At 51.8% G+C, this 25755-nt stretch overlaps 1 protein-coding gene across 3 annotated transcripts in view; it reads left to right on the top strand.

Annotated features, from left to right (window-relative positions):
- Positions 1-25755, top strand: part of EPHB1 (EPH receptor B1) — a 430500-nt gene that overhangs the window by 119833 nt on the left and 284912 nt on the right. The window contains exons 1-2 of one of the 3 annotated variants that reach the window (XM_060638722.3): positions 2562-3014; positions 15651-15715. In XM_060638722.3, coding sequence (XP_060494705.1) covers positions 15659-15715 — 57 coding nt within the window. In that variant the 5' untranslated portion in view covers positions 2562-3014; positions 15651-15658. Of the gene's footprint in view, positions 1-2561; positions 3015-15650; positions 15716-25515; positions 25728-25755 lie in introns of those variants that run through there. The other 2 variants (XM_060638721.3, XM_078432322.2) reach the window with 2 other exon arrangements.

Genomic DNA, 25755 nt, shown 5'->3' with positions numbered 1-25755 from the left:
ATCCCATCTTCCCTTTTGCAAGCCCTCGCCCCTCCTATTCTAAACACAGGATGTGGGGCCTTCTGCGAATACACCAAGATGCTTCCACGTGTCAGGCATGGAGGTGCTCATATTCCCAATGAATGCATGGGGCAGGGGGCGGGGAGGGCTTGCCCAGCCTCTGGGAGCTCTGACTAGAGAGAGGCTGGTCCTTGTCACTGGCTTTCCCGGGTCGAGGACCTAGGGCTCCAGCCTTGCTGCACAGGGCCCCATGCCTTCACAGTAACCCACGTGGGCTGCATGCAGGGAAGGGGATCTGTTCCCTGTGCCTGTCACTCTGCACTGTGCGGAGGGAAGTGGGGCTTTTGTGAGTTCTCAAGTGAATCTGCTGGCCCATTGTCTGGGCTAGCTCTCCACAGAACTCCACCAGCGCCCATGAGGACAGGGCGGGGCTGGGAAAGGCCGGATGTATTCCCAGCCAGGGCTGAAAACACTATTCATCCCAGAAACACCCTATTAAGCAGCAACAATGGCACAAGGAGGGAGAGGGGAGAGTGGGAACAAGGAGGGAGAAGGCAGGAGAGGTGAGGGAGGGGAAGGGGGGAAGAGGGCCAGGGGGAGGGGGGAGCGCAAGGAGGAAGAGCACCCACACGCAGAAGAGGGGGCCACTTGTCAGGTCCTTGTGTTCCTGGGGAAGGATTCAGAGCTTTAAGGAGCCACATTTCTCCTAGGGAGACCCTGGCATGCTCAGTGGGATTCATAAGGGAGATGAGAGGTAGGATATGCCCACCAGGGAGGTGACAGCCCCCTTCCCTCCTCTGTGCTGCTCCTCTGTGACCATGTAAAGCATTCAAGCTCAGTGGTGGGTGCTGTCCCATTAGGACGGTGCCAGTGAAGTGGTGGGGCTGACAGAAGAGCTGAGGGAACCAGAGTGAGGGGGAAAGAGACTATTCAGAAGGTCCTGTCCCCTCATAATCTGAAGGTCTGACGTGGAGAAAGGGAAGCAGTTGGTTTTGGGGGGAGGGGCTTTCATGGTCACAATAAGGGCCAAAGAAAGGAAATCCCAAGGAGCCAGCCTTCTGACATTTGGACCAATCTAACAAGAAAACGGCCAGCTTGGAAAGGTAGTGAGTGACCCGTCTTGGGTGGTATGTAAACTGACACTGAATGGTCAACTGGTGAGGGTGCTGTATCAGAGGCTTGAGCTTAGGATGGAGGAACATACCAAACTTCTGGAGCTTTTAAACCCAGAGAGGTTCTGAATTGAGAGTGATGCCCAGATTCGGGACCCAATCCCCAATGTATCTGGAGAGGAAATTGTGAATGGGCAGAGGAAATCTGGGCAAGTCATTGTGTCTGAGCTGGAAAACATGGAACAGAGCTCCAGATCCTGAAGCCACCGGACTTGATCTTTTCTCAGTTCAGAAGGAAAAGAACTGCAGGTGTCGTTTTTCCCGAAGCCTGTTCTTTAGGCCAGAAAACCGAGAGAGAGAGAGAGAGAGAGAGAGAGAGAGAGATGAGAGGCACAACCCTCTCAAGGAAACCTCTCCCCCAACCTAGAAGGGAAATGCAAGGCCAAGTTGATGAATGAACCTCGCCTTGAGCTTCCAGCATGGAAGAGGAGGCGACTTCCAGGCAAGAGCCTCAGTCCAGAAAGGCCTAGAGTGATCATCCACCTTATCCACTGTCTACCTGGGGGACTGGGCAGAGAGAGAGAGATCCAAGCTTATAGCGCATGCTGATGGCAGAGCCAGGCCTAGACCCCAGGTCTCCTCTGTAATTGAGAGTGCTCTCCTAAGCCTGGGACATCCAGGTTGTGATGCTGAATTTATCCAGTTCCAAAGCCCTGGTAGCTGTGGGAGTGTGACAGCTTCTGCCCTGGGAGTTTTCAGGCATCAGACTTCCCCCTGCCCTCCCTTCCTACTGCAGAGGGCAGATCAGGTGCTCCTAACCAGAGCTGGAGCTGGACCCTGCGGCCACCAGTCTAGCTTGCCTCCAGTTGTGAAAACCCAGCAGGACGCTTTGCAGGCCAACAAGGGAACTTTGCCTGGAGCTTCAAATCCCTCTGGAGACATTTCTGCACAAAGGCATGCACTGCAGGAGTTTTTCAAGGCTTAGGGAGAACATTTGTGGCATTGAAACCATTTGGGATCTCAGGAAATGCTGGATGTCAGGAGCCAGTCAATGCTATTGATTGGAAAACACAAATAGAAGTCTTCCCAGGGCCCTCTCCAGACACCTTGGCGGTGAGAGAGAGGCCTTAGGGGCATTAGTGACAAGCAGGGCTGGACAGGCTCTCCCTGATAAGGAGAAATAGAGTGGCAAGAGGTCCATTCCTGGGGGCAGGAGACATTCGTGGAGTTCAAGGGGTGGTGCTGGAGAGGCCTTGGGCATCACCCCATTGACAGCCCCCACCCCCCCACCCCCCCCACCCCCCACCCCCGCCAACCACACAGCTCAGACAGGCCAGAACTGTGATCTCACAGCTAAGATTGAGCCATTCCCTGGCAGGCCCCTCCTGGGGTCAGCTCTTGGTGGTCCATTGCTTCCATCACTGCTTGCCTCCCTTTGACCCTCTATGTGTTAACAGTGGTCATGTGATACAACAGGACAGGGTTAGACCTAGACAGACAGCACCTCGCAAGTAGTTCAGAATCAGTCCTTCCGGACAGGGTAAAATGATGAAAGCAGACAGCGATTGAGCACTGCACTGAGTGGTGGCTCTGTACCAAGGTGAGGGTGGGGCAGACTTGGTGGCTGGAGTCTTAAGGGAGGCCTTCTGAAGGAAGAATGATCGGGCCTCTGTGCCTTGCCACCTCTGTGCCTTGCCACCTACAGCCTTTGAACCCAGTACTGATTCACACAGCTGGGCCCATGGGTCAGCTCTCCAATGGCTGTGCATTGCCACTGCTGGGTGATCTGCAAGGTACCTGTGGAGGAAAGTGATGTCATTTGGTCCTGCTGTCATGGAGCTCGCAGGACACTGGCCAGGAAACTGCAGAGATGACATGGAACACAGACCCTACAAAGCTGAGGTGCTAGTGGGGATGGGCTACATCTTCAGGGGCAGGAGGAACGTAAAGGCTGGGTGGTCAGGCAGGCTTCCTGAAGGGGGCGAGAGGGGCCATGGCTGGAGGAGTTTGGGGGGTGGACAGTTAGGGTGTGATGAGGATAGATTCAATCGGGGGGACCTGGGTGGTGGGTCTGGGGGTTGCATTAGACCAGGCTGGCTCTCTGGAGAGGGAGGGGGAGGCCTCTGTGTAGGAGTGGGGTGGGCAGTGAGGAGGCATGAGGCCACGTGCAGAGAGAGCGGTGGCATGAGGCACAGAAGCCCCAGCACAGGACACTTGGAAGAGGATATCGGCAAAAAGTGTTAGCACCTGATGGCAGGTGTGCTTTGGAACAGCCTTAAGGGTGTTCTGGTGGCTCCTGGAGACTCAGCACCCCCAGTCTGGTCCAGGGTGTGTCCAGGAGAACATGAGAGCCTGCCTGGCCAGCCCCACACCCTCCTTTTCTGACTGGTGGCCCCTCCCCTGGCACATCCCCTAAGCCCTCCCCCCTGGGGGCACCTGGTTTTCTCTGACTGCTCTCAGTGTACTTCAGAGTCAGTTCCCAGTGCCAGCAACTTCAGAGACATACTGTGCCACAGATCAATCCAGGATGAGGGCACAGGAGGGCCTGGAAGGGGAAGCAGACGGCAGCGTGTTCCTTCTCATTAACGAGCTCGGGCCACCATCCATCGCTGGCCTTCATTAAGACTGCACAGAGTCATTTTGCATGGGCATGTGGGCTCTCCTCCCTGCTCTTCTCCCGGGTGATTGATGCCTCTGGGGGCCTGTACCCCCAAGAAGGGAGAGGCCCTCTTTCCTGTGCCCACGATAGACAGGAGGCAGCAGGCTTATTCTGCACAGCTCTTTTTTGTGTGTGCCACTGGTGCCAACTCATGGGTATGTCCGAGTGGCTGGGGCACAGATTTCCTCTCCATCAGAACCCATGGTGATGGAAGAATGGAAAGTGCCAGGCTCCTCAATTTTAGTAGTTCTTTGACATCCCTCGCAAAAACGCAAAGAGGTGAAGCACTGAGCGGCACTGGGCTCCTGGCCAGGCCTGCACCATCAGTGGGGGGTGTTGATTTAAATGATGTCCTCAGACCACCGCATCCCTGTGTGGTTTCCTTTTCTCTCCTGGTGCCTTGCGTCTCTCTCTCTCTCTCTCTCTCTCTCTCTGTCTTTGCTGCTGCTGGATTGGGCAGAAAGGTGTGCCCTGTGTTGTCAGGGAGGAATCTGGGTTAGGCAGAGGTGAGGGCCTGAGAGCCAGGTTGGCTGTAGGTCTGGTTAAAGGTTCCAGGACACTTGATGGCCCGGCAGTAGGCAGGGCAGTCAGCAGTCATGCCTGGGCCGGAGGCAACCTCAGAAGTCTGCTTTGCCTTTTCCCACTCGCCTGATCTGGCTGGTTTGGCTTGGGCCCATAATGTTTGATGCCAGAGATGCCTGGAGATTCCTGACCAGGGGTGGTGACCCCCAGTTCTCTTCTTGGTTCTCTGGCTGTGGCATATTTTCAGGCACAAGAGGGGCACACGTGGATCTGAAGGGGTGTCTGGCCATCTTAAAGGACAAGGGAATACTGATATCAGAATGGGAAAAGGGAACTGAGACAGAAGGAAAAGAAGGCAGAAGAAGGAATTTGGCAAAAGAAAGACTGTTTGGGATTTTTGTACCCCAAATGGAACGCTTCCGGTCTCTGTGTTTCCTTGTTCCTGTGTAAGTTTCACATGTGCAGGGCTCCTCCTATGTTGGAGAACATACCTGGGGCCCCCATCCATCTGTGAGCCATGTGGAGACAAGAAGCTATGCTCAGGGTGGGGAGGCCAAGGTGAGGGGGGCCTGGGAGCACAGAATGAGTGCAGGCTGTGCAGGGGCATGGGGGTGGTGTAGGGGTGCATGGAGGGTCCTGGTGGCCAGACCTTCATGACAGCAGTCTCCCGCAGGCAGGGTCCAGCACTGAGCTTCCTCTCCAGTTAGACAGGAATACTGTTGATGCTGTAAAGAGTGAGCCCAGCCGACCCGAAACCTCAGGAAGACTAGCAGCATGTTGTCTGGGAGGGTAATGGGACAGACACTGTTGTCACCCTGCCTTTGTTCTGAAGAACTACCCGGACTTCGCCCCCTTCGGGAAACCTCCAAGGGTTGTGGAGCTGCTTGCTGACCCCCTTCCCAAGGGCTGTGGATGCAAGGAGAGACAGACTCTTGTCCTAAGTTCTTGGTGGCCTTCCCAGAGAGAGCCCTCTCTGGTGGCTCATGAGATAGTAGATGGGAGAGGAGCCCACTGTCTGGCACTGTCACGGGGAGGGGAGCAGGGTGCAGAGGAAGGCAATATGGGGAGCACTGGGATTGGGGTGTGGCCCTTTCATGCAGAGCAGAGCCAGTGATGAGTGCCTTGAGTGCCAGCCTCACATGCTCTGCCTCAGTTCCAGGGCACTGAAGGGAACACTGGACCCAGGAAAGCCCAGTGCTGCTTCCTGGGCCTCAGTGTGTGTCTGGGGGTGGGGTGGGTGGGGAACCACTGGGCTATTTGGGCTTCTTCTTGTTGGCCTTCCCCATTGCTTCAGACCTGACGGGGCCACACAGGGTCCAGGTGGTCCTCAGGAGGAGCCGGCCAGACAGTCATTTAGTGAGCTCTTGCCCGGGCTCCTGCCCCACCCCAGATCCCTCATTCACAGTGTGTGTGGGAAGAATGAGGCTGCACTGAGTGGCCTGTCTGTGTCTGGGCAGGGGGTGGCTGAGGAGAAGCTAGTGTGACACCTCCATCAGCTGAGGCCACCAGGGCTGGGTGGAGCCAAAGCCCATCCTTCAGAAGGGCCTTTGGGTGGGAGACAGGCATCCGGCCCAGTCCCAATGGGTGTAGCTGAGGACCTTGGGCCATGAGAGACTCTGCTCCACACCAGGACCAAACTTGGGACATAACAACAACTGCTGTTTGAGGGTGAACAGCAGCTTGTCAGTGGCCGGGAGAAGTGCTGGGTATGAATACTATCTCATTGGCTCCACACAAATACCTTGTATGAGGTGTGGGTGCTCTTATCTTCATTTAGTGGATGGCTGAGCATGAGCCGCAGGGGCCTGAGCACCTTGCTCAAGGTCAGACAACTGGATAGCGCTGGAGCTGGGACTCACTCACACCCAAGTGTGTCTGATTCCAGTCCCATGTGACCAGGACTCTGCCACTCTGCAGGTGGCTGCCTCCCGTGTGCCTGGCTGCAGGACCTGGCTTGGGAGGTACAGGAGATGCGGTGCTGCCTATCCTGGGTTACTAATGTGAGCCCTGAGGATCGTAGGGGCCTGGCCGGAACACATGGGGGCCCAGAGAGGTGGCGGAGGGGAGATGAATGAAGCAGCTTTTTACCAGGGTTTGCATGGGGGAAGCACAGCACCAAGGATGGCAGAGCACTTAGAGACCAGTAGCGATGGGGCACCTTTCCCACCCGCAGCCTGAAGGCAAGGTGGGGGCCCTGTTAGCAGACCCGGGCTGTAGGAAAGGTCCACCAGCCACTGCACGCTCTGCAGGGAGGAGCCAGGGATGTGCCTTAGCCCTGCATTCCCCACACCCTCCTGGCTCCTGTGCTGAGGGGCCCGGCTGATGCCCCTATACAGGTCTCTAAAGGTCTGCCTTCTGGGACAGAACGAGAAGGAGAAGGGTGGCCAGTGGATCTGGAGGAGAACAAATGAAGACTGTCTCTTACCTGTTAGAAAGGATGTCTGAAGGAGACACCGGCCTTGTCTGTGTCTGTATTTGCCAAGCTTCCCATGCGGGACCTGAGTATTTGTTAGAGGAAAGCTTACAGCTTTATTTTCTGGCAACTTACCCTTCTGTTACAGATTAAACTGTGCCCCTCCCCTCTGCCAAAAGAAAGTTGTGTGGAAGTCCTAATGCCCAGCACTCTCACATTGTGATGTTATTTGGAAATAGGGTTGTTGTGGATATAGTTGGTTAAAATGAAGTCATGTCGAAGTGGGATGGGCCCCTAATCTAACATGACTGGTGTCCTTGTGAGAGAGTCACATGAAGACAGAGACACACGGGGAACAGTATGCGCCGCAAAAACAGACATATGATGCAGCTGCAAGCCAGGGAGCACCAAAGTTTGCCGGGATACCACCAGAAGCTAGGAAGGATTCTCCCCTACAGGTTACAGAGAGGGCATGGCCCTCATGACTCCCTGATTTTGGACGTTGCGCTTCCAGAACTGAGATAATACAAGTCTATTTCAGGCCACCCAGGTTGTGGTACTTTGTTGCAGCCCTAGGAAACGAATATGTCTCCTAAAGCAATTTCCGTGTTTTATTAGCAAAAAGCATTTGCGAGGTACAAGTGTATGCACGGCTAAGTCACCAGAGGACCAAGCCAAACCTGGGGATTCAGGAGGCAGAGTTTCCCTTTGGTGTTTGGCCATGTTTCTTAGAGACCACTCTAAGAATTAGGAGCCAGAAGTGACCCTCTGAGGCCAGAGAAGAGAGGAAATTCTCTCGAGCCATATACCAAGTCTGAGGCCAGGCTGGGCAGAGAAGGCAGCCCATGTGAGGCTTCTCTCCAGCCCGATCCAGCTCCACAACTGAACAGCTCATGTCCCGTCCCCATGCTCTGGTCTGTTGCCCTGTGAGCCTCGGCAGTGCCCTTGGAGGGAGGGAAATCAGAAGTGGGGCTCTGGGCCTCATGCTTGTTCTCGGGCTGTGCCCTGTGTGGACCAACCACAGATGGAGACCTGTCCCAACTCCTTGAGGCACACTGCTGTGCTGTGCCCCACCTTCCTTCTATGTACGGTAATTGACTGCACCTTGGAACAGAAAGAGAAAGGTGTGTGTTGCCGGTTGGGGGTGGGGTGGGGGTACTGCACTGATCTGTGCATTCCTTAAAAGAGCAAATTTCACAGTTTGTAAGTTTGTAATTTATCATTTAAATGCCTGTTCTGACTCATTCAGTCCGTCAGTCAGCAGATGGGTAGGACCAGCTCATCTGTTTACTCGGTGTTGTCTCTCGTCCCCACTGGCTACTATGACACATCCAACAGTGGTGACTTCTCTAATCATAGCTTCTCTTACCTAGCATTTTACACTTGGCAAAGAGAGTAAAGAAGTGTTAGTCCAATGGGTATCATTAATGATGTGCAGAGCCTCTCTCGGCCTGGGCTGGCTGGCTCATGGATGCAGGCGGGAATGCCTCTACCTGTGAAGATCAGGCTTTGACACTCAGAAGAGATTGCTTTGCTTGGCAGTTGGTAACCCAGGACTCCAGAGTTGACTGAGCATTTTGCTTAGTGTGGCCATATTGCTTCCAAACCGTTTACATTGGCACCAGATGGCTGGGATGGGAGCTTCTGTTGAGACGTCGTTGAGGAGGCGGTTGCTGTGGTCCCAGTGTTCGGGGGCGAAGCCCCGGATCAGAGAGGTTGCTGAGAATGGAAAGAGGTGTACAGATCAGTGCTGCAGAAGGTGCTGAAGAGAAAGAGTCCCCGTGGTGTGGCGAATGATCTGATGAGACTCGGGGGGGAACAGGGAATCGAAGCTAAATGCCTCTGAGGCTTCTCTCCTGGGCTCCAGGGAAGGGTGGCAGGAAAGTTTGGGCAGGAACCGTGTGCACAAGAGGAGACATGGAGAGATTTACATGGGCTGGACACATGGGATGGGATGTGAAAGGCTTCCTTAGAATGCTTGCTTGCTTTAACTAACCTTTTGTATCTGTGCAGAGCCCGGGCCGGTTGTGCCAGAATGTGGGCCCTTGAGGCTGGTTGGTGTCCTCAACAGTTCATATTCAACCACTTCACCCCAAACCCAGAGCCGGCAAAGCCTCTCTCTTCCCTGGTCCAAGGAAGCAGCTTGAGGCCGAGTCAGAGGCCAGAGGCGTAGGGATGAGATTACAGGGAGGCTGGCCTGAATTGGCAGCAGGAGGTATGGGTGTGGTGTGAAGCTGAGGGTTAGACGCTGTTGGTTCTGGGACCCTGTCTCAAAGACTGAGGATTGGGAGGGGAGCCACGGGGGCATCGTTCAGAAATTCTGTGACAACAGGCTGGCTTGCCCGGTGAGCACAGCACGTGGAGACAGGACACAGCCCTGAGGAAGGTCGGGGAAAAGAGCTACAAAGCACTCTGCAGGGAGGCCAGGCTGAGTCCTTGGCAGGCTGCTGTGATGGACGGAGCAGGGCCAGGGTGGGAGCACCACAGGAGACTGAGGTGGTGGCTGGGGGGTGTGAGCTCCAGGGGGTGCTCAGACTACTTGCTGAGTCCAGGTCTGGAGGGTAGCACAGGCCTCCCCGGAAAGGCAGAGGGCCTCGCCGTGGTCAGAGGTGCCCAGCACATTCTGGTCCCTCCACACTCAGGATGTGGGAGTGGGGGCGACTGTGTGATACACAGACTATTCCTGCCAGTATGAACTCAGTCTTAGGGCAGGTGTGTGTGTGTGTGTGTGTGTGTGTGTGTGTGTGTGTGTGTGTGTGTGTAGGTGTAAGTACATGGGGTGGTGATCCCTGTGCTTTCATCAGCTAGGGGATGGGGAAGGAAGGAGGAAGTGCCAGCTGTGTGCCAGGCTCCAGTACCCCTGTCATTTTATTCACTGCTCACAACTCTCCCTGGGATTCCCCTTTCCTGCCATTCAGAAGCTGTAAATGCAGATTTACCTGCATGGTTATTTGATTAATTTCTGTTTTCCTACTTGCCTGCAAGCTCCCTGAGGGGTGGGATGTCTGTCTGTCCCCTGTTCTGTCTCTAACGCCTGAACAAAGCTCATTCTGCCTGCGGGAGTGGCTCAGACAGCCTTTGCTGAATGGATACCGGAGTCACTTCATACCACCCTGTTTCAGACCTCTTCCAACCATCCTGAGCCCTTGTGAAGGCTCAGGGAGGGAGTTGGGGCTGCAGTGAGCTGCCCCTCGACTCAGTGCATTGATATAATAACAGCTTGCTTCTTGCAACTACACCTGGTGTGGCTTCTAGCTTCAGCAGTTCTGTGGGCCCCGGAGGGCAGCCCAGGGCAATGACTGCATGGTTGTGCTGGCCCTCCTCTGCTTGGAAGGTCCACAGACTCGCCTTATCGGATGCACACAAGGCACTGCTCCGAGACGGCCTAGAAGCCCCGATTCCATCTGTATATGTTGTCGTATATTGTTACCACCACGGAAGGACGTTGTAAATATTTTCAGCTGAATGTCTGATTAATGTCTCTCCAAAAAGAATGGCAGAGCTGTAAGGAGAGGGTTTATTTATCTCTCTTTCATCATGATGGGTATCTAATTCATCCCAAATGTCAATACATCCCGAGGTGCCAATCCAGACAGAGACGGGAGCCGCCTGCAGAGCCAGGCAGCAGCCGCCTCTTCCTCCTTGCAGGGGCTCTGACCTGGCCCTTCACCCGGACCTCTGGGCACTGGCCCCCACAGTTGGAGGGGGCACCCTGAGGGTTTCTGTATCGAAGCCACTTCAAGGAGATTGTTCCTTGGGAAACTGGGGTCTCTCTGCCAGGCTTCTCATGTGCCTGGGTTCTCAGGTTCTTGCCAGTCCAGCCAGCTCTTGCCAGAGGCCCCCTTCTGTCTCCCCTCATGGCCTCCCCTCTCCTCTTGCTCAGTCTTCCTCACCCTCTTGTATGTTTGGGGTGGCTCCCACTTGGTTCCCATCCACCTGTTTCTGCTGCTGCCCTTGTTGCCCCTGGGGAGTCACTCCATCATCTCTGTCCCAAGGGCCAGGTGGAGCTCTCCATCCTCCCCTCCCCACCACTGCTCACCACTGTCCAGGAGACTGCAGCATCTCCTTTTGCCTCCACGCAGTGTGAGTCTCTCATTCTCCCTGTTGGGATGGGCCCACTCATTCCCCATGTGCAGAAGAACCCCATTCATTCCCTTGAATTTCTGTCTCCTTCTCATGGCCTCGGCCAGAATAGGATGCCAAGTGTAATTTTTTGCTTCTTGTCCGTCCCTGGACTAGATCACGAGTCTTACCAGGGCACCCACCTCTCTGATTTGCTGCTGTATCCTCAACCTGTTCCTCCTTGGTCTTTATAATAATGCAAGGAAGAGGCAGACAAGATATTATTAGATATTTAATATCGTTAAGTCTTACAGATCTCTTATAGGTGTCTTACAGATAGCACCTTTAGGGTTTTTGCCTAGCAAAGGAAACTGCAGCTTGGAGTGATTAAGTGGTAATAATAACAATAGCATATGATTTGCAGTGCTTTATCTCCCCCTACCTCCCCACTTCCCCCACCCCAGTCCTGTGTATTGGAAAACTCTAGCCCCATTCTGCAGATGAAGAAGGAAGGAGGGAGTGATGACTGAGTGAGGGATGTGGGGGAGAGGGAGGGAAAGAAAGAAAGAGAAAGGAGGGAGAGAATGGGACAGAGAGCGAGTCGTGGAGGTGGGATCCCGACTCAGTCCACCTACAGCATCACCGCCTCTTCCCCTCTCCAGCATTCCTCCCTGCCGTGGGCAGTGAGGACATGCTCCCAGAGGGCAGAGGCCAGGCGGTGGGTGTGAGTTCCAGAGTTGCATCCCCTGTAGGCATCAGATCTGACAGCAACACATGCACCTCCAGCTGGTTGGTCCCCACGCCACTGTTTGAGAGCAGAAGTGATGGTAAATATTTAATTGTGCTTCCACCATAACTTTCTGCCAGAGCTCTCAATATGCTTTATAAATGCAAATGAGTGCTCTTTTCCTCTCCAGGGATATGTAAACCTCCTCAAATCACTTTTATTCCGCCCCCACCAGAATGTAATGCCATAATCAGGAGCGCTCTGTGCCAGAAAAGAAACTGCCCTTAATCATATCGAGTGGATGGTTTATGGTTTTGTGGTCTTCTGTCTCCACGGCAGGCAGGATGCAGGGAAATGGATTCCTCTTGCTGCAACTTCTGTCCAGTAGGGTGGATGGAAAACATTATTTAGAAATAGTTTCAATTATAGCCCTTGAGCAGGTGACTATGAATAAAATGAAGTCTTAGATTATATTAATGGGACTAACAGAACACACTAGTCCTTGGAAGCTTTAGGAATGAGGCTGATTCTTATTTTTGATTCTGGACTCGGTTTCCCTTGCTGCCTGCATCCTCTGCCTGTCCATCACTACTTCACCTCGATCCTGAAGTTAAGGCGGGGTGATGCATGATTCTGGCGGCTGTTGTGGCTTCTTGGGTTTATGAGCAAGGCCCCCACCCTTCCCCCAGGGCCACAGTAGAGCCCCTGGAAGCCCAGATCAGCCTGGTAGGGAGCACCCTGAGGTTTGAAGCTATAGCGTCAGGGTGGGAGGCTGTGTGGCCTTGCAGAAAGTACTGCGCCTTTATGTGCCATGGTCTCCAACTCTGTCAAATGGGTTCACTGGCCCCTGTTCAGGGCCACCTGGCGGAGCCATTTAAATCATAGAGATGAATTTCTCCAGAGCCTCATGGAGTGTCTTCTGAGAAGTGTGTTATGTAAATTTGGTGTGTCATGATCATTATTAGTGCTGTGAAGTGGAGATGAGGGGGAGAGGGAGGGTTGGTCCTGGAAGGGACCGGCCTCCCCAGCTGTCAGAAGAATTGGAGGAAAAAACAAACTTAAGAAGTCTCTTCCAGTGCTTGCCTTCCTTCAGATATGCACAGTATGACTCTCAACGCAAACCCAAGCTCAGACGGGCGAGAAAATACAGCTTTATTTACTTTATCCCCTTGATTTGCTGTTTGAGCCCCATTCCCCTGGGGTGGCAGAAATGTAATTTAGGTTACACGTAGGCTGTATGGTGCCAAGTTGTGGAGGAAGCTGCCTCAATGCCTCTGTTAGCTCCTGTCCACACTGGCACCCATCGAGACACCCCACACCCCATGTGACCCTTGCCTATAGTCCATGCAGGTCACCACTGGGTCGTTCTGGGTCCCCTTCATTAGCCCTGATGGGACCTAAGGCTCCCTCTGCTGTGTCCATGCCATGTCAGCCTGGTGGGTCACTCACTGCTGCATCCCACACTGGAAAGAATGCTGCATGTCCAAGGCCCTGTGCCCTCCACAGACTCCTACCATCCCTTCTCTGGGATTGAATACCAGGAGACAAGAGCATAGGGAACCCGTTTTCTCAACCAACACTACCCCTCACTTATCACTTCGATTTTCATTCCTCCCACCTGCCCATAGGGGGATTGCTTCCCAAATCTTTGGCTTATGCCAGGAGTCCTTCTGTTTCTTGAGGGGCCCACCATTTTGTAACTGTACATTCTGCATTCATATCTCCCATCTCCTGCCTGAAGCAGTGAACACAGAATGGCTGTTCACATGGGGCATAGGAGCATTCAGGAAAAAAAGGAAACCGAGGAGGGGGAAGCCAAAACAGCTGATGTTTATTTCCCCCTCCTTGGTTGGTTGAGCACCTAATGCACTGGGCCTATTCCTCTGATACATGTCCTGGGAAATCCAGGTGGATGAGACACTTCCACCAGCCTAACCAGCACCATGGTGTGAATTTAAAAAGGTGCCCCTCTGCAACTACTGGACATCCACATGACAAAAACAATTGTACGTTTGATTCACCTTGCACCTTATGCAAAAATTAACTCCAAGTAGATCACATACCCAGGTAGGAGGAAAAAATCTTTGTGACCTTGGGTCAGGCAAAGATTTCTCAGTATGACACCCAACCATAAAATAAAACATTGATAAGCTGGATTTCATGAAAATTTACAACTTCTGCTTTTTGAAACACACTGTTAAAAGAAAGAACATACAAACTGCAGAGTAGGAGAAAATATTTACAAAGCATATATCTGATAGAGGACTTGCATCCAGAATATATAAAGAACTCTCCAAATTCAATAATAAGAAAGTAAAAAATCATAAAATATTGAACACACTTCACTAAATAAGATATGCCAATGGCAACTTGGCACGTGAAAGGATGTTTAGCGTCATTCATCATTAAGGAAATGAAAATTAAAACCACAATGAGCTACTGCTACATACTTATGAAAATGGCCCAAATTAGAAATGACCCACAATGGCAAGTTGGTGAGGATGTGGAGGAACTGGAATGCTCATACACTCTCATGTATAGCCCCAAACTGGAAACAACAGGTGAATGAGTAGGCAGACTCATTGTGACCATACAGTAGAATATTACTCAGCAATAAAAAGGGATGGACTGCTGATGTACACAACATGATCAGTCTTTTTAAAAAAAGTTTTACTTATTTATTTTTGAGAGAGACAGAGCAGGGGAGGGGCAGAAAGAGAGAGGGAGACAGAAAATCCCATGCAGGCTCTACACTGTCAGTGCAGAGCCTGATGCGGTTCTCAAACTCACAGACCATGAGATCATGACCTGACCCAAAATCAAGAGCCAGATGCTCAACCGACTGAGCACCGGGGACCCAGGTGTCCCCACAACATGATCAGTCTAAAATAGTTATGCTAAGTGAAAGAAGTCAGATTAAAAAATAGTATATGCTATATGATTCCATTTACATAAAATTGTAGAGAATGCCAGTTAATCTATAAAAAGGAAAATCAGTCATTGCCTAGGGACAGTGATAGGGTGGGGCAGGGACAAGGGAAGGAAGGTTTACAAAGGGACAAGGGCACTTCTGGAATTATAGATATGTTTATTATCTTGATTGTGGTGATGGTTCCCCGTGTAAATATATGTCAAAACTTATCAAATTGTATGCCTTAGCTACATGCAGTTTATTGTACGTCATTTCTACCTCAATAAAACTGCTGAAAAAACACCCAAAGAGGATTTTGGCTTTGCTGATCAGGAGCTTATGATCAGGCTTTTGGGAAGTAGTTTCCATTGAGAAGTATGGGCTGACAGCAGTCAATAATGGACTGACGAGCAAAAAAGAAAAAGGCACCTTGTTTTCAGGACACTTTACTGCTATCTGCCAGAAAACAGTTCTCATAAATAGTAAGTCTGTGGTCACTCTGTGCCTGATGATCTTGGTGTGTGCACTGGAGCTGCTGCAGTGGCTCCCAGGAGCTCACAGCTGGAGCCACAGTGTCTCTTTCTCTTACTGGCCACAAGGATAGGTGAATAGGAAGCAGGCTGCAGGGACATGACAGGTGCATTTGTGTGAGCCCCTTGTAGAGTCTTGGAGAAGGGGGTGACGTGTATCTAGGTCCAGGGTCAAAGGGGCCTGCAGGGAGGCTGAGTCTTGGGAGGGTGGTTGGGGGGCCAGGGGAATTTATGGGAAATTATCCAAGGGTGTCAACTTGGATGCCTGAAAGGGAGGCGGAGGAGAGTGGTGGGGAGAAATGGGTGCAGACAGACGAGGTTGGAGACGCAACCCAGTGGGGAGGAAGATGGCAGAAAGACATGGCTCAGGAAGGCCAAGAAGGAAGTAAATTGGCCACTGAGTTGGCATGGCCCTTGAAGAGCCTGTGGACAAGTACAGTGGGAAGAAGCCGTGTCTGGGGATAAAGTGGTGGGTGGACAAATGACTTCATCCCACACAGGGGGCTTTCAGTCTTTCAGGGAGAGACCAATGAATGTAGCATCAGGATACGTAAGCTGTGGCATCTGACAGACTTCCCTTCTCTGAGCCTTAGGCTTCACAGAGGGCCCAAGTCTCCTAATATAGACATTTACAGTTATAAGTAACCTTATGAACATAAGGGCCACTGCCTAGAAATCCTTCTGACTCATCAGATTTTCTCTTTTGACCCACAGAAACCTTAATGGACACCAGAACGGCTACCGCAGAGCTGGGCTGGACAGCCAATCCTGCGTCAGGGGTGAGTGTCAACCATCCATCCTTCAATCCTGCTGTGCAGTCTAGGGCCTATGGGATGGCTGGGGGAACAGAGCCTGCCTACAGCAGGACCTTTGTGGGGGGAATGTAGATGTGAGTGGCTGTGTCCTCTGCCCATCCACAAAGAGGCAGCACTGAAGATCTTTGGCCTGAGCTGCTCCCTGGTAAGATGATGTAGACCATCTCTGACACAGTCCTTCAGGAAGCTGGCTCCCAGGTGACTAGGGCTGTGCCTGTGTGGGAACAGGGGCAATGGCTGCCAAGAGCTGAGCACTCAGGCCAATGGCGCTGGGGTAGATCAGAGATCTGTGATGCCCACAGGGCTGCCAAGAGGCAAGGGCACGAGGAACTGGAAGTCAGAAGGGCTGAAGCTCTCTTTCACCTGGAGCTTGCCTTTGAGAGATGTTCTTGATTCATTTGTTCAGTGTTCATGTCCCTGGCCAGACCCTGTAGCCACAAGAATGGAAGAGCTCTGAGGACCTCGTGGTCTCCATGGGTGTGGGGACTGCCAAGTTCATAAACAGGCAGAAGTACATCTCTTCTTTGTGGCAGTGGAGTAATCAACAGGCAGGTGTGGCCCAGAACTTGGGATGAGGAACTTGGCAGGGACACAGGAGCCTTTGCAGAGAAGATGCATGCTAGTTGGGGTTTGCAGAGTGAGTAGGAGTTTGACAGGTTAGAGAGTCTGCAGAGATATTCCAAGTAAGGGAAATAATTGACCAGAGGCATGGGGCCATGAAAAGACATGAGACAGGAGAGTCTGTGTTTTTGGAACATGGCAGGGTGTGGACAGGGCTAAGATGGGGCTGGGGTGTGGGTTGGAACTGGGTCTGATGGCAGAGGACTATGCCTGCCATGCTGAGGAAGCATAATGGATTTTATCCTGTAGGTAGTGGACAGATCCTGGGCAGGAGAATAACATGTATTAGGCTCTTCCAGCTGTCTTCGGTGGGTGGGAAGAGTGGGATGAAAATGGGATACTTAGAGGGCAGTTGGAGCAAAGCAAAGGAAGAAGCATTGGCAGCCCTGGCAATGGATGGACTGCAGGAGGATGGAGCGGGAGATGGAGGAGGGGAGATGACGTTCAGGAGCCTGGCACGAGTGACTGATCACCAAAGGAGAGGGGCCGGGGAAGGAGTGGGCTCTTCATCCCAGCAGGGAGCCAAGTCAGCTGGGGTGGGGCTGCCCACGCCTCCTGTCTCCTTCCCTGCCTTTGGTGGCCTCTACCCCAGGGCCCCTTTACACCCTGTGGTGCGTATCATGACCAGGCCTTTCACCCACTTTTACTGTAGGGTCAGTACGAAATGGCCACTCAGGTCCCAGCAGGCTGTGCATCCTCCCCGGCTCTCACTGTCCCCACTCTATCCCAGCATTTGGAGAAACACACCCCCCGGGAGCAAGCATCCTGCCTTGGAGCAGGAAGGCAGGGATTACCACGGGTTGGCGTTTTCCAAAGCAGGGCCCAGAGCAGGGGCCAGCCCTGCCCACGCAGACCAAGTCCCAGTCCTGCTGGGAGCACTGTGGGCAACTAGGGAAACTCCCCTACTTCTACAAGGGACTTTATACAAAGCCTGTGAGGCAGCACCTCTTCATGTTGCTGGATATTAAGAACCTGCCACTCTTTTACAAATTACGTTATTGTTTGAAGGCCTGTGCTTTCACAAAGTATCAACATGATTTATGGCGAATTTTCCCTGTGATTTTTGTACACCTGTGTTCTTTAAACTTCTGCTCTCCTTTCCCAAGGAAGATTGTCCTTTAGGAAAATACTCAAAGTCAAGTGATGCCCTTTAGAGACAGCAGCTGCCGGGCTGCTCTGTGCTTGCCTTCCCACTGGTTAGCAGCCAAGGTTCAGCTGCCTTCCTCCACACCCTTACAGCCAGGTAGCTCTGCTTTAGGTGCCCTGAGCAGCCTCAGAGCCTGCCTGGTTTATAGTGAGTGGCTGGAGGGTCAGGCTGACCCTAGCCTGGGTCGAGAGGGAAGAGCAAGAACCACGCTTCCATCCCAAACCTCTCCTCCTCCCCCTCTGTTATCATCCTGGATAGTTGCCCCTGATTCTGTGAATACCCCAGTGGCTCCCAAGTGTGTGTCCCTAGCCCATCCTCCATTGGATGCTCATGGGCATGCCAGTCTAAGCCTGGCCCAAGCAGAATTCAACCCCCTCCACCTCCCTCACCAAACATGAGGTCTCCATTTTAGCACATTGTAAAGACCAAACACTGGAGTGATTCTTCTTTGTCATTTCCAGGCCCATCCACACGAGCACCTTTGCTGTCCCCCTGACTGTACTGGGTCCCCATCACAGGTCCACTCAGGGCCAGGGAGCTTTCCTCAATAACACTTTTCATAGTTGCAGATTTTGCATCTTTATGTGTCAGTGTTGGATTAGTTTTTATCCCCCCTAATTCTAGCTCCTCTTTGGCCATACTGTCACCTCAAAGGTAGCTGGGATTCTCCCTATTTGCTCACCGTTGGAAACTGGCACTGCCTGACTCAGCTACTTGCTGAAAGTTTCTGACCTGGGCAAGTGGGTGGATGATATGGTGCCATTCTTGGGATGGGGGACACAGGAGGAGCAGCGAGCTTGGGTGGGAAGAGGCAGAGTTCAGCATTGGACCTGTTGAGTTTGCAAGGCACCCATGGGGACGGGCTCTGCCAGAATTTGACTCATAGGCAGTGGAATCAGAAGGCAGGCAGCCTCACTGGGAAGGGAGCCTGGGGCGTGGCTGCAGTCTCCCAGAGAGCATCTGGAGGGAGATGAGGTGACAGCTTCAAATGGGTAATCTGAATTGAAATGTCAAATATAGAAAGAGGAGCCTAGAAAGGAGACTGAGAAGGTATGGCTCAGGAGGCAGGAGAAAACTAAGTGGTTCTCTCACAGGAACCAAGAATGTGTCAAGGAGTAAGAGGAGACAGAAGTGGCAAATGGTGCGGGGGGCTGGATGGGCTTAGTTACAAGGACCCTGTTGGTGACCCGTGTGGAAGGTTTCACAGGGGACAGGCATAGAAGCCAGAAAGCAAGGGTTGAAGGTCAGTGGGAAGTGAGACAATGGAGACAACACTTTGTGAAGAGGCAGGAAGACCAAACATGGGGACAGAGGGAATGGGGCTGTGGGCACATTGGCTCTTCACGGGAAGAGACTCCTGTAGAAATGGAAGTACAGAGATAAGGTGGCTACAGAGAGATGTGGGCACTCAGATTTTGTGACAGAAGCCGTGAAAAGGAAAATTATTTCAATGTTCTATCTTCTCACTGAGGTTGGAGTCCAGGTTCAGGCCCCGAGGATGGGGCGGTCTTGGGCAGCAAGTTTTAGGGGGGCAGAGCAGGTCTGAAGGCACTGCTGGTGTTGGAGATGTGGAGAGAGACTGGGTGTGTATAGAAGGAATGTGGCCTAGCTGTGGCCACAAGCCATGTGTCTGTGGTGCCCTGATCTGCAGGCCCCCTTCAGTGATCTGACCACATAGGAGGACGTGTCCTGGTAGATCGTCCTGAGGTGTGGGTGTGCAAGAACAGTAGGCCTGGAAGGGTAAGGGGCTGAGGACATTGGTGAAAGGAGGTTGGCATCTTGTATCAAGGCATCTACTCAGCAGGAAGAAATGTGACACCAGGAGGGATTGACCACTGTGACAAAGTGCAGGGGCCCAGATGGAGGTCTCAGTAAGACTGGAGGAGGACCACAGGCTACAGCCTTGAGGCAGGGCTTGGATTTAGGATATGCAGAGTACTTCTGGGTGGTAAAGAGGTCCAGGGAACGGGATTGAGGTCAAGTATTTGAGAAGCCAGGGGGCTGGGTGGGTGACCACATCTTCCTGGGACCCACTGAGGATGAGACACTCCCCACCCCCACCCCCAAAAGGGGGAAGAGGCCTCAGATCCTCTCTGCAGTCGTGATACTATGCATGCATGCCTAAAATGGAAAAGGGTGGACTGGCATTGTTCCGGTAGCCTGGGGGTCCCCAGCGAACTGAGTTTGTCTTGACCAGAAGAAGCCTAATTCTGCCAGGGGGCCCAACTGGCATTCCAGTGAACCCTACCCACAGTGCACAGCCTGTGAGGTGGCTCCCCAGAGAGAGGCCATGGGACTCTTCCTTTTATGGGGCTCCCTGGATGTCTTCACAGCTGTGCTTGAGAACCACCAGTTGTGGGAAGGCGTTGGACCGCCCACCCACACACAGCCCACAAATTGTTTTCAGTTCTATTGCTGGAAAGTGGATCATAATTTTCCATGTCAAACACAGAAAGTATTTGTGCCCAAATGAAAACTGTTGCTTTATGATCTAATTGTAGCTTTAATTCAAAGCCTTTAGATTTAACCTGAATAGAGGCCACCTGGTGAGTAGAGGGAGAACGTGACATTTATCCAGTAACAAATGCCAGGGAGGAGCTTAGCTGCCCACCAAAGGACATCCCAGGGACCCTCACTGGTGACACGTGTGACCTTGGGCTGGCTTCATAGATCTCTCCCAAACCCTTGCTTCCAGCCCTGCTACAGCCTCTGTCCCCATGTTTGGTCCTGCCTCTTCAAAATGTTCCCTGACCTTCACATTTCAGGGCCTCTGGGCAGTGGGGGTGTTCAGGGAGGCCTCATGGTAGACACTCAGTAAGTGGTGGTCTTTATGGCTACCCCTCTCACCAATCTACCCCCCCCCCCCATTTCTGGATGCTTCCTGGCCCTCCCTACTCTTTTCCTTCCCCCCTCCCTTCCTGCATCACTCCCTGCCCCTCAGGTATCAGCTCTGTACTCACCCCCTAGGGGAGCCCTCCTGGATCCTTCTCTCCACCAGGGCTCACTAGGTGCTCTCTTCTTGAAGCCCAGACGGCTTGGTGCAGACTTCTGACACACTGTCCATCGCTCTGTGAGCTAACCAGATATTGGTGTGGTCTCCCCCGCTGGCCAGAGGATGAAACAGCCTTATCTCTGTATTCCTGGTGCCCAGAACCAGCCCGGCAGGAGACAGGCCCCAATAAATGTTTGTTGACCAAATAAACGAGGAAGGTCCAGAGCATTCCTGATACTTCTTGCATCTCCAACCCAGGGTTCTGAACATAAGAGATGTTCAATTTTGGTTTATTGTAGCCCAATGAAATACTTGTTTTAGGCCTCTCAATACCCAATTGGTTGTCAATATCTTTTCAAAGAGCTTACTTAGTGATGCAGATGGTGCCACCTGTCCTGAAATAAGCCTGACAAAGGAGACCTGGACACCCAGGGGAAGGTGCCACTTGCTTTCAGGTGCTGCCTATGATGGGTTAGAAAAACAAGCCTAGGTCCCTCTGATAGTGAGGCTTATTCCACTCACTTATTGGAAATCCAGCCCCAGAGCTCTTTCACTTTCCATGAGTTTTGCCAGGGCTCACTGGCTCTGTGCACCTGGGCTGCCCATGGGCTCTGTGTGTGTAGGTTTCTGTGTCTGTGGGCCATGTGGCCTAAGTGTAAACATCTACCTCAGTTATCTGCAAAGAGTGCTCCCTGGGCTTCCAGATTCCAGCTGCATCTGCACTGCCCTTGGGAACCACCTTCCTGGCCTGCTACAAAGTCTGTTCACTACTTCAGTATTGGTAAATCCTTATCATGGGAAGGGGAATTTGATGGTGGCAAGATAGAAAAGGACTCCAGAGCCAAGCCTATGGGCCTTGAGGATGAGCAAGCTGGGTGTGTGTGTGCCTGTGCTCTGTGCATGTGTGTAAATGTATATATGTGTGTATATGTTCATATGTGTATGTATGTGTGTCTGTGGAAGTATACATGTGTATATATATGTATATATATATATATATACATATGGGCATCTGTGTATATATGTTGTTTGTGTGTATATATATGTGCATCTGTATATATGTGTGTGTGTATGTGTCTATATGTGTATGTATGTGTATATGTGTGAATATTCATGTCTCTGTGTATGTATGTGTCCATATATATGTCTGTATATGTATATGTGTATATATATGGTCACCTGTATATGTGTCTATGTGGTCATCTGTGCATATATGTGAGTGTATATTTGCATATATATGTGCGTATGTATATATGTATGTTGGGGGGGGGAGTTAAATGAGTTTATTTCATTTCATGCCCCTGTGGGCAGTTCCTAGAGTTCTGGAAATATCTTAAATGATGGGAGGGTTATTGGACTTAGTGGCAGAGCTTCCAGAGGAGGCCCCTGTGAAGGGAATAACACTCATTTGAATGCGTGTGTCTGGTAAACTGATTCATTAGCTCCCAACACCAGATGCACGTCCATGAGAACAGACACACGAGGGCCTCACCGCCACTACTTAGTGTCCACATGTGGACCTTCCTGGACACTTGGCAGTCCCTGGCTGCCTCCCTGCTTGCTGTCAGTCAGTCCTCCAGGCACCCCTGCCAGCTGCCCTTATCATGGGAATAAGGAAAGCATGGTCAGGAGAGAAATTTGCTCTTATAACACCCCATTTATTCCAAGGCCATGCAAAATCAATTGAAATTTGTCTGATGGATGAGAAGTTATAGAGGAGCCCTGAAGGCTCCAGGCCTTGGCATCAAATAAACTGGCTCCCATTCAGCTCTGCAGCTCCCTGGCTGTGTGATGTTGGTCTGGGCATTAAGACTCTTTCAGCCCCAGTTTCCCCCTCTCCTCAGTGGGGCAAGGTTGGCACCTCCTCATACATGAAACACTTCAGTAGGACATTTTCCTCTGTAAACACTCAAGAAACATTAGCATAGTACTAGCCCTTTGGAGGGCTGGATTTTCTCTTTTCTTTATTTGATGACTCAATCATGTTAATGAAGACAGAAAAGCCTGAGCTAAATTAGGCAAATCCAAGAGAAATTTAGCTCTGGGCAAAATGATTTTGTGAATGGAGCTTTCTGGTATTTGAATTTCAGGCCTTGCTGGGGGACAGGCCAGCAAAGGGGCTTGGGGTTGGTCATCCTTTCTCAGACTGGTACCACCACCTGGGACTTGGGAGCCTTTGGCCTGATTTGGCTTGATTGCCGGAAGCCACACTTTTGTATCAGTCCGGGTTCTCTGGTGGCCAGTGACAGAAGAGCTCAACTCAGTCTTTTTTTGTTTGTTTGTTTTAATGTTTATTTAATATTTGAGAGAGAGAGAGAGACAGAGAAACAGAGCTTGAGTGGGGGAGGGGCAGAGAGAGATGGAGACAGAATCTGAAGCAGGCTTCAGGCGCCAAGCTGTCAGCACAGAGCCCGATGCGGGGCTTGAACTCATGAACTGCAAGATCATGACGTGAGCTGAAGTCGGACACTTAACCACTGAGCCACCGGGGTGCCCCAAGCCCAACTCAGTCTTAAAGAAAGTGCCCTGGCTCATGTAACTGAATGGTATAGGGGCCGATGTGGCTTCATGTGTGGGCTGCTCCAGAGTCTAAGGATCTCTCTCTCTCCCTCTCTCTCTCTCTCTCTCTCCCTCTCCCTCCCCACACACCCCTGCCCATTCTCTTTTTTTCCCCATCTACTTTTTTCTCTCTCTACTCTCATGGTGCTGGTTCCCTACTGGGCCTCCTCTTGGTCCTAAGAAGTCCAGCTTCTACAACCTTGTTCATTCATATCCCCTGGGAAGAACATGCCCCTCTTGGTGGTTGCCCCAGAAGAAGCCCTGGAATTAGCTCTGAATGGGCCTGAGCAGCTTGCCTGGAATCCCATGCCTGCCTCAACTAGTTCTGCAGCCAGCAAAAGCCTAGTGCCCACTGGTCCTCCCAAATTCTGGGTCTGTCTCTGTGTTGTGCTGAGCATACCTGAACCTGGGGATAAAGGGCGAGAGGGAGTAATTCCCCAGAAAGAATTGGGATATAGGTACCAGAAGGATGAATAGATGCTAGGTAGGGAAAAATTAAATCTCATAGTGTATCACAGGCTCAGAGTGCATTATAGTCATGCACACATGATTCCTCAACAGCCCCATTTTACAGATGAGGAAACTAAGGCACAGAATCAGCTGTGAAATTACTCCCAGTCACATGGGTAGAAAGTGCCAGTGCTGATATCTCATCTCCTGCAGGCTGCTCTCCTGCTGACAACCATGGGGTACTGTCTTTCCCAATGAAATGCTGCCCACCTTGGTCTCTTCAGAGGGTGGCTCCAGAAGGAACTTCCAGGTCATGTTGCGGTGGGTTCCTCAAACTCAGACTGAGTACATGAAAGGTTTTCTCTTACAGTATGAGAGATGAGTGGTGTCCTTTCCCTGAGCTGTTAACAGGAATGAATATTGCTTTCTCCAAGGAGAGAGGCCCTGCCTCCCAGGGAGGAGGCCTCTGACCTCCCTGCTCCCTCCCCCCTTTCCTCCCCTCCCCCCACCCCCTCAGGTAAACCACTGGGATAAGTCAGAGCTCCCCACCCTGGGCCTCCCACCCACTCTTTATCTTTTTCTCTCGCTACCAAAAGGCCTGTAATTAGGAAACATTAGCAGGCTCCAAACAGCTTTCATACCTGAAACATCCTCTGTAATTGCACTCAGCAGTGCTCTTCCCTGGCTATTAATGTCACTTTTATGAAGCAATGAGGAACAAAACACCCCGAGGCACTTAAAACATTTTTTTATATAATATGCGTCTTTTAGGAATGGAAGTTTAAAATCACCTGCCTGACAGAGACAGTGATAGACAAAGGCCCCGGAGCCGTGGAGGTGGGGCCCTGGAGAGAGGAAGGTAGTCCATGAGGTGCTGGGGTGCTCGGGGCTACTCTGGGAAGAGTGTGACAGCTAGGGGCCCGTGGGCTGAGGACAGCAGGTACCCAGGGCAGGGGAGAGGTGGACCAGAGGGAGCAGCAAGGGCACCATTCTGCCCTGCTTCATCGTCTGTGATTGCGCTCTCGTGCGGCTTTTATATGAGAGCTTCGTGGGCATGTGTGGGCCTTTAACAGACAGGTGAAGAGAATGTTACAGATGACCAGTGTTGTTGAGTAGAATGGTAATTAGTATATTGGTTGCAGAAAGAAATTGGGTCTGACTGTGTATACGTGGGGCGGGGGTGAGGTAGGGGCGGAGCAGGGAGAGAGATTGAGGGAGAGATGCTTCTTTAGCTTGCTGGATTAAAGAACTTTGGGAGTTTGTGACGGGTCACCAAAACCTGTCTGGCAGTATCTTGTTGTTCTTGGAAGGAGCTCACAGGCTCATTCTGCAGCGGAGCAGGAGATATGTCTTTCTGCAGACTCTGAGAGGGAGCCCCAGAGGTCACCAAGCCCCCCTTCCCCTTCTTGGAGGCGGGCTTAACCTTCATTTGCTGGCACAGACAGGTGTTTTTCCTCTTTCCTAAAACCTTCCCCAGAAAGGCAGTCACCTCCACCACATCCCTTGTTCTAACGCTCAAAGTTTTCTGCCACTGATAGGTGAGCCTGAGGACCAACTGCCTGATGGCTGCTCTCCTCACATTGAAGGCAGGAGTCGCTCTCAGGGCTATGGAAGGAGACGGGCACCAGGACAGAGCTAGGTGGGTCAGCAGGGGCTCCTTGCCTGAATTCACAGCTCCATCACACTGGCTGCCTTGGTGAAGAAAAGAAATTGGGGAAGACAAAGCTTTAGAAGGAAGGTGAGACAGAGCTTCGAGGCCTAGCAAAGATGAGTGAGAGGCAAATGGAAGAAGAAGGGAGGGTCAGGATGGGCAGACACAGATGTGGACCCTGAGTCTAGGTCTGCAGGGACCAGCCTGGCCTCTGTGGAAACCGAGCAGCCCTCTGATGATACCTTTGACTTTACCTCCCCTTACGACCAAAAGCATTGGAATAATTTGGCCCCAACCCCAGTGTATAATAGTCTCCCCTTATCCACAGTTTCACTTCCGTGGTTTGAGTTACTCACAGTCAGCTGTGGTCTGGAAGCAGGTGATCCTCCTTCTGATGTATCGTTAGAAGGTCAGTAGCGGCCTAGCGCTCCGTCACAGTGCCTGCGTCATTCCCCTCACTCCGTCTCATCACGTAGACATTTTATCATCTCCCATCATCACAAGGAGGGTGAGCTCAGTACAGTAAGCTGTGTCGAGAGAGAGAAACCACATTCACGTAAGTAAGTTTTATTACAGTAGATTAT

Source organism: Panthera onca, chromosome C2 (assembly GCF_046562875.1).
Source record: "Panthera onca isolate mPanOnc1 chromosome C2, mPanOnc1 haplotype 2, whole genome shotgun sequence".
NCBI classification, from domain to species: Eukaryota; Metazoa; Chordata; class Mammalia; order Carnivora; family Felidae; genus Panthera; species Panthera onca.
This window is presented reverse-complemented; position numbering and strand designations above follow the sequence as displayed.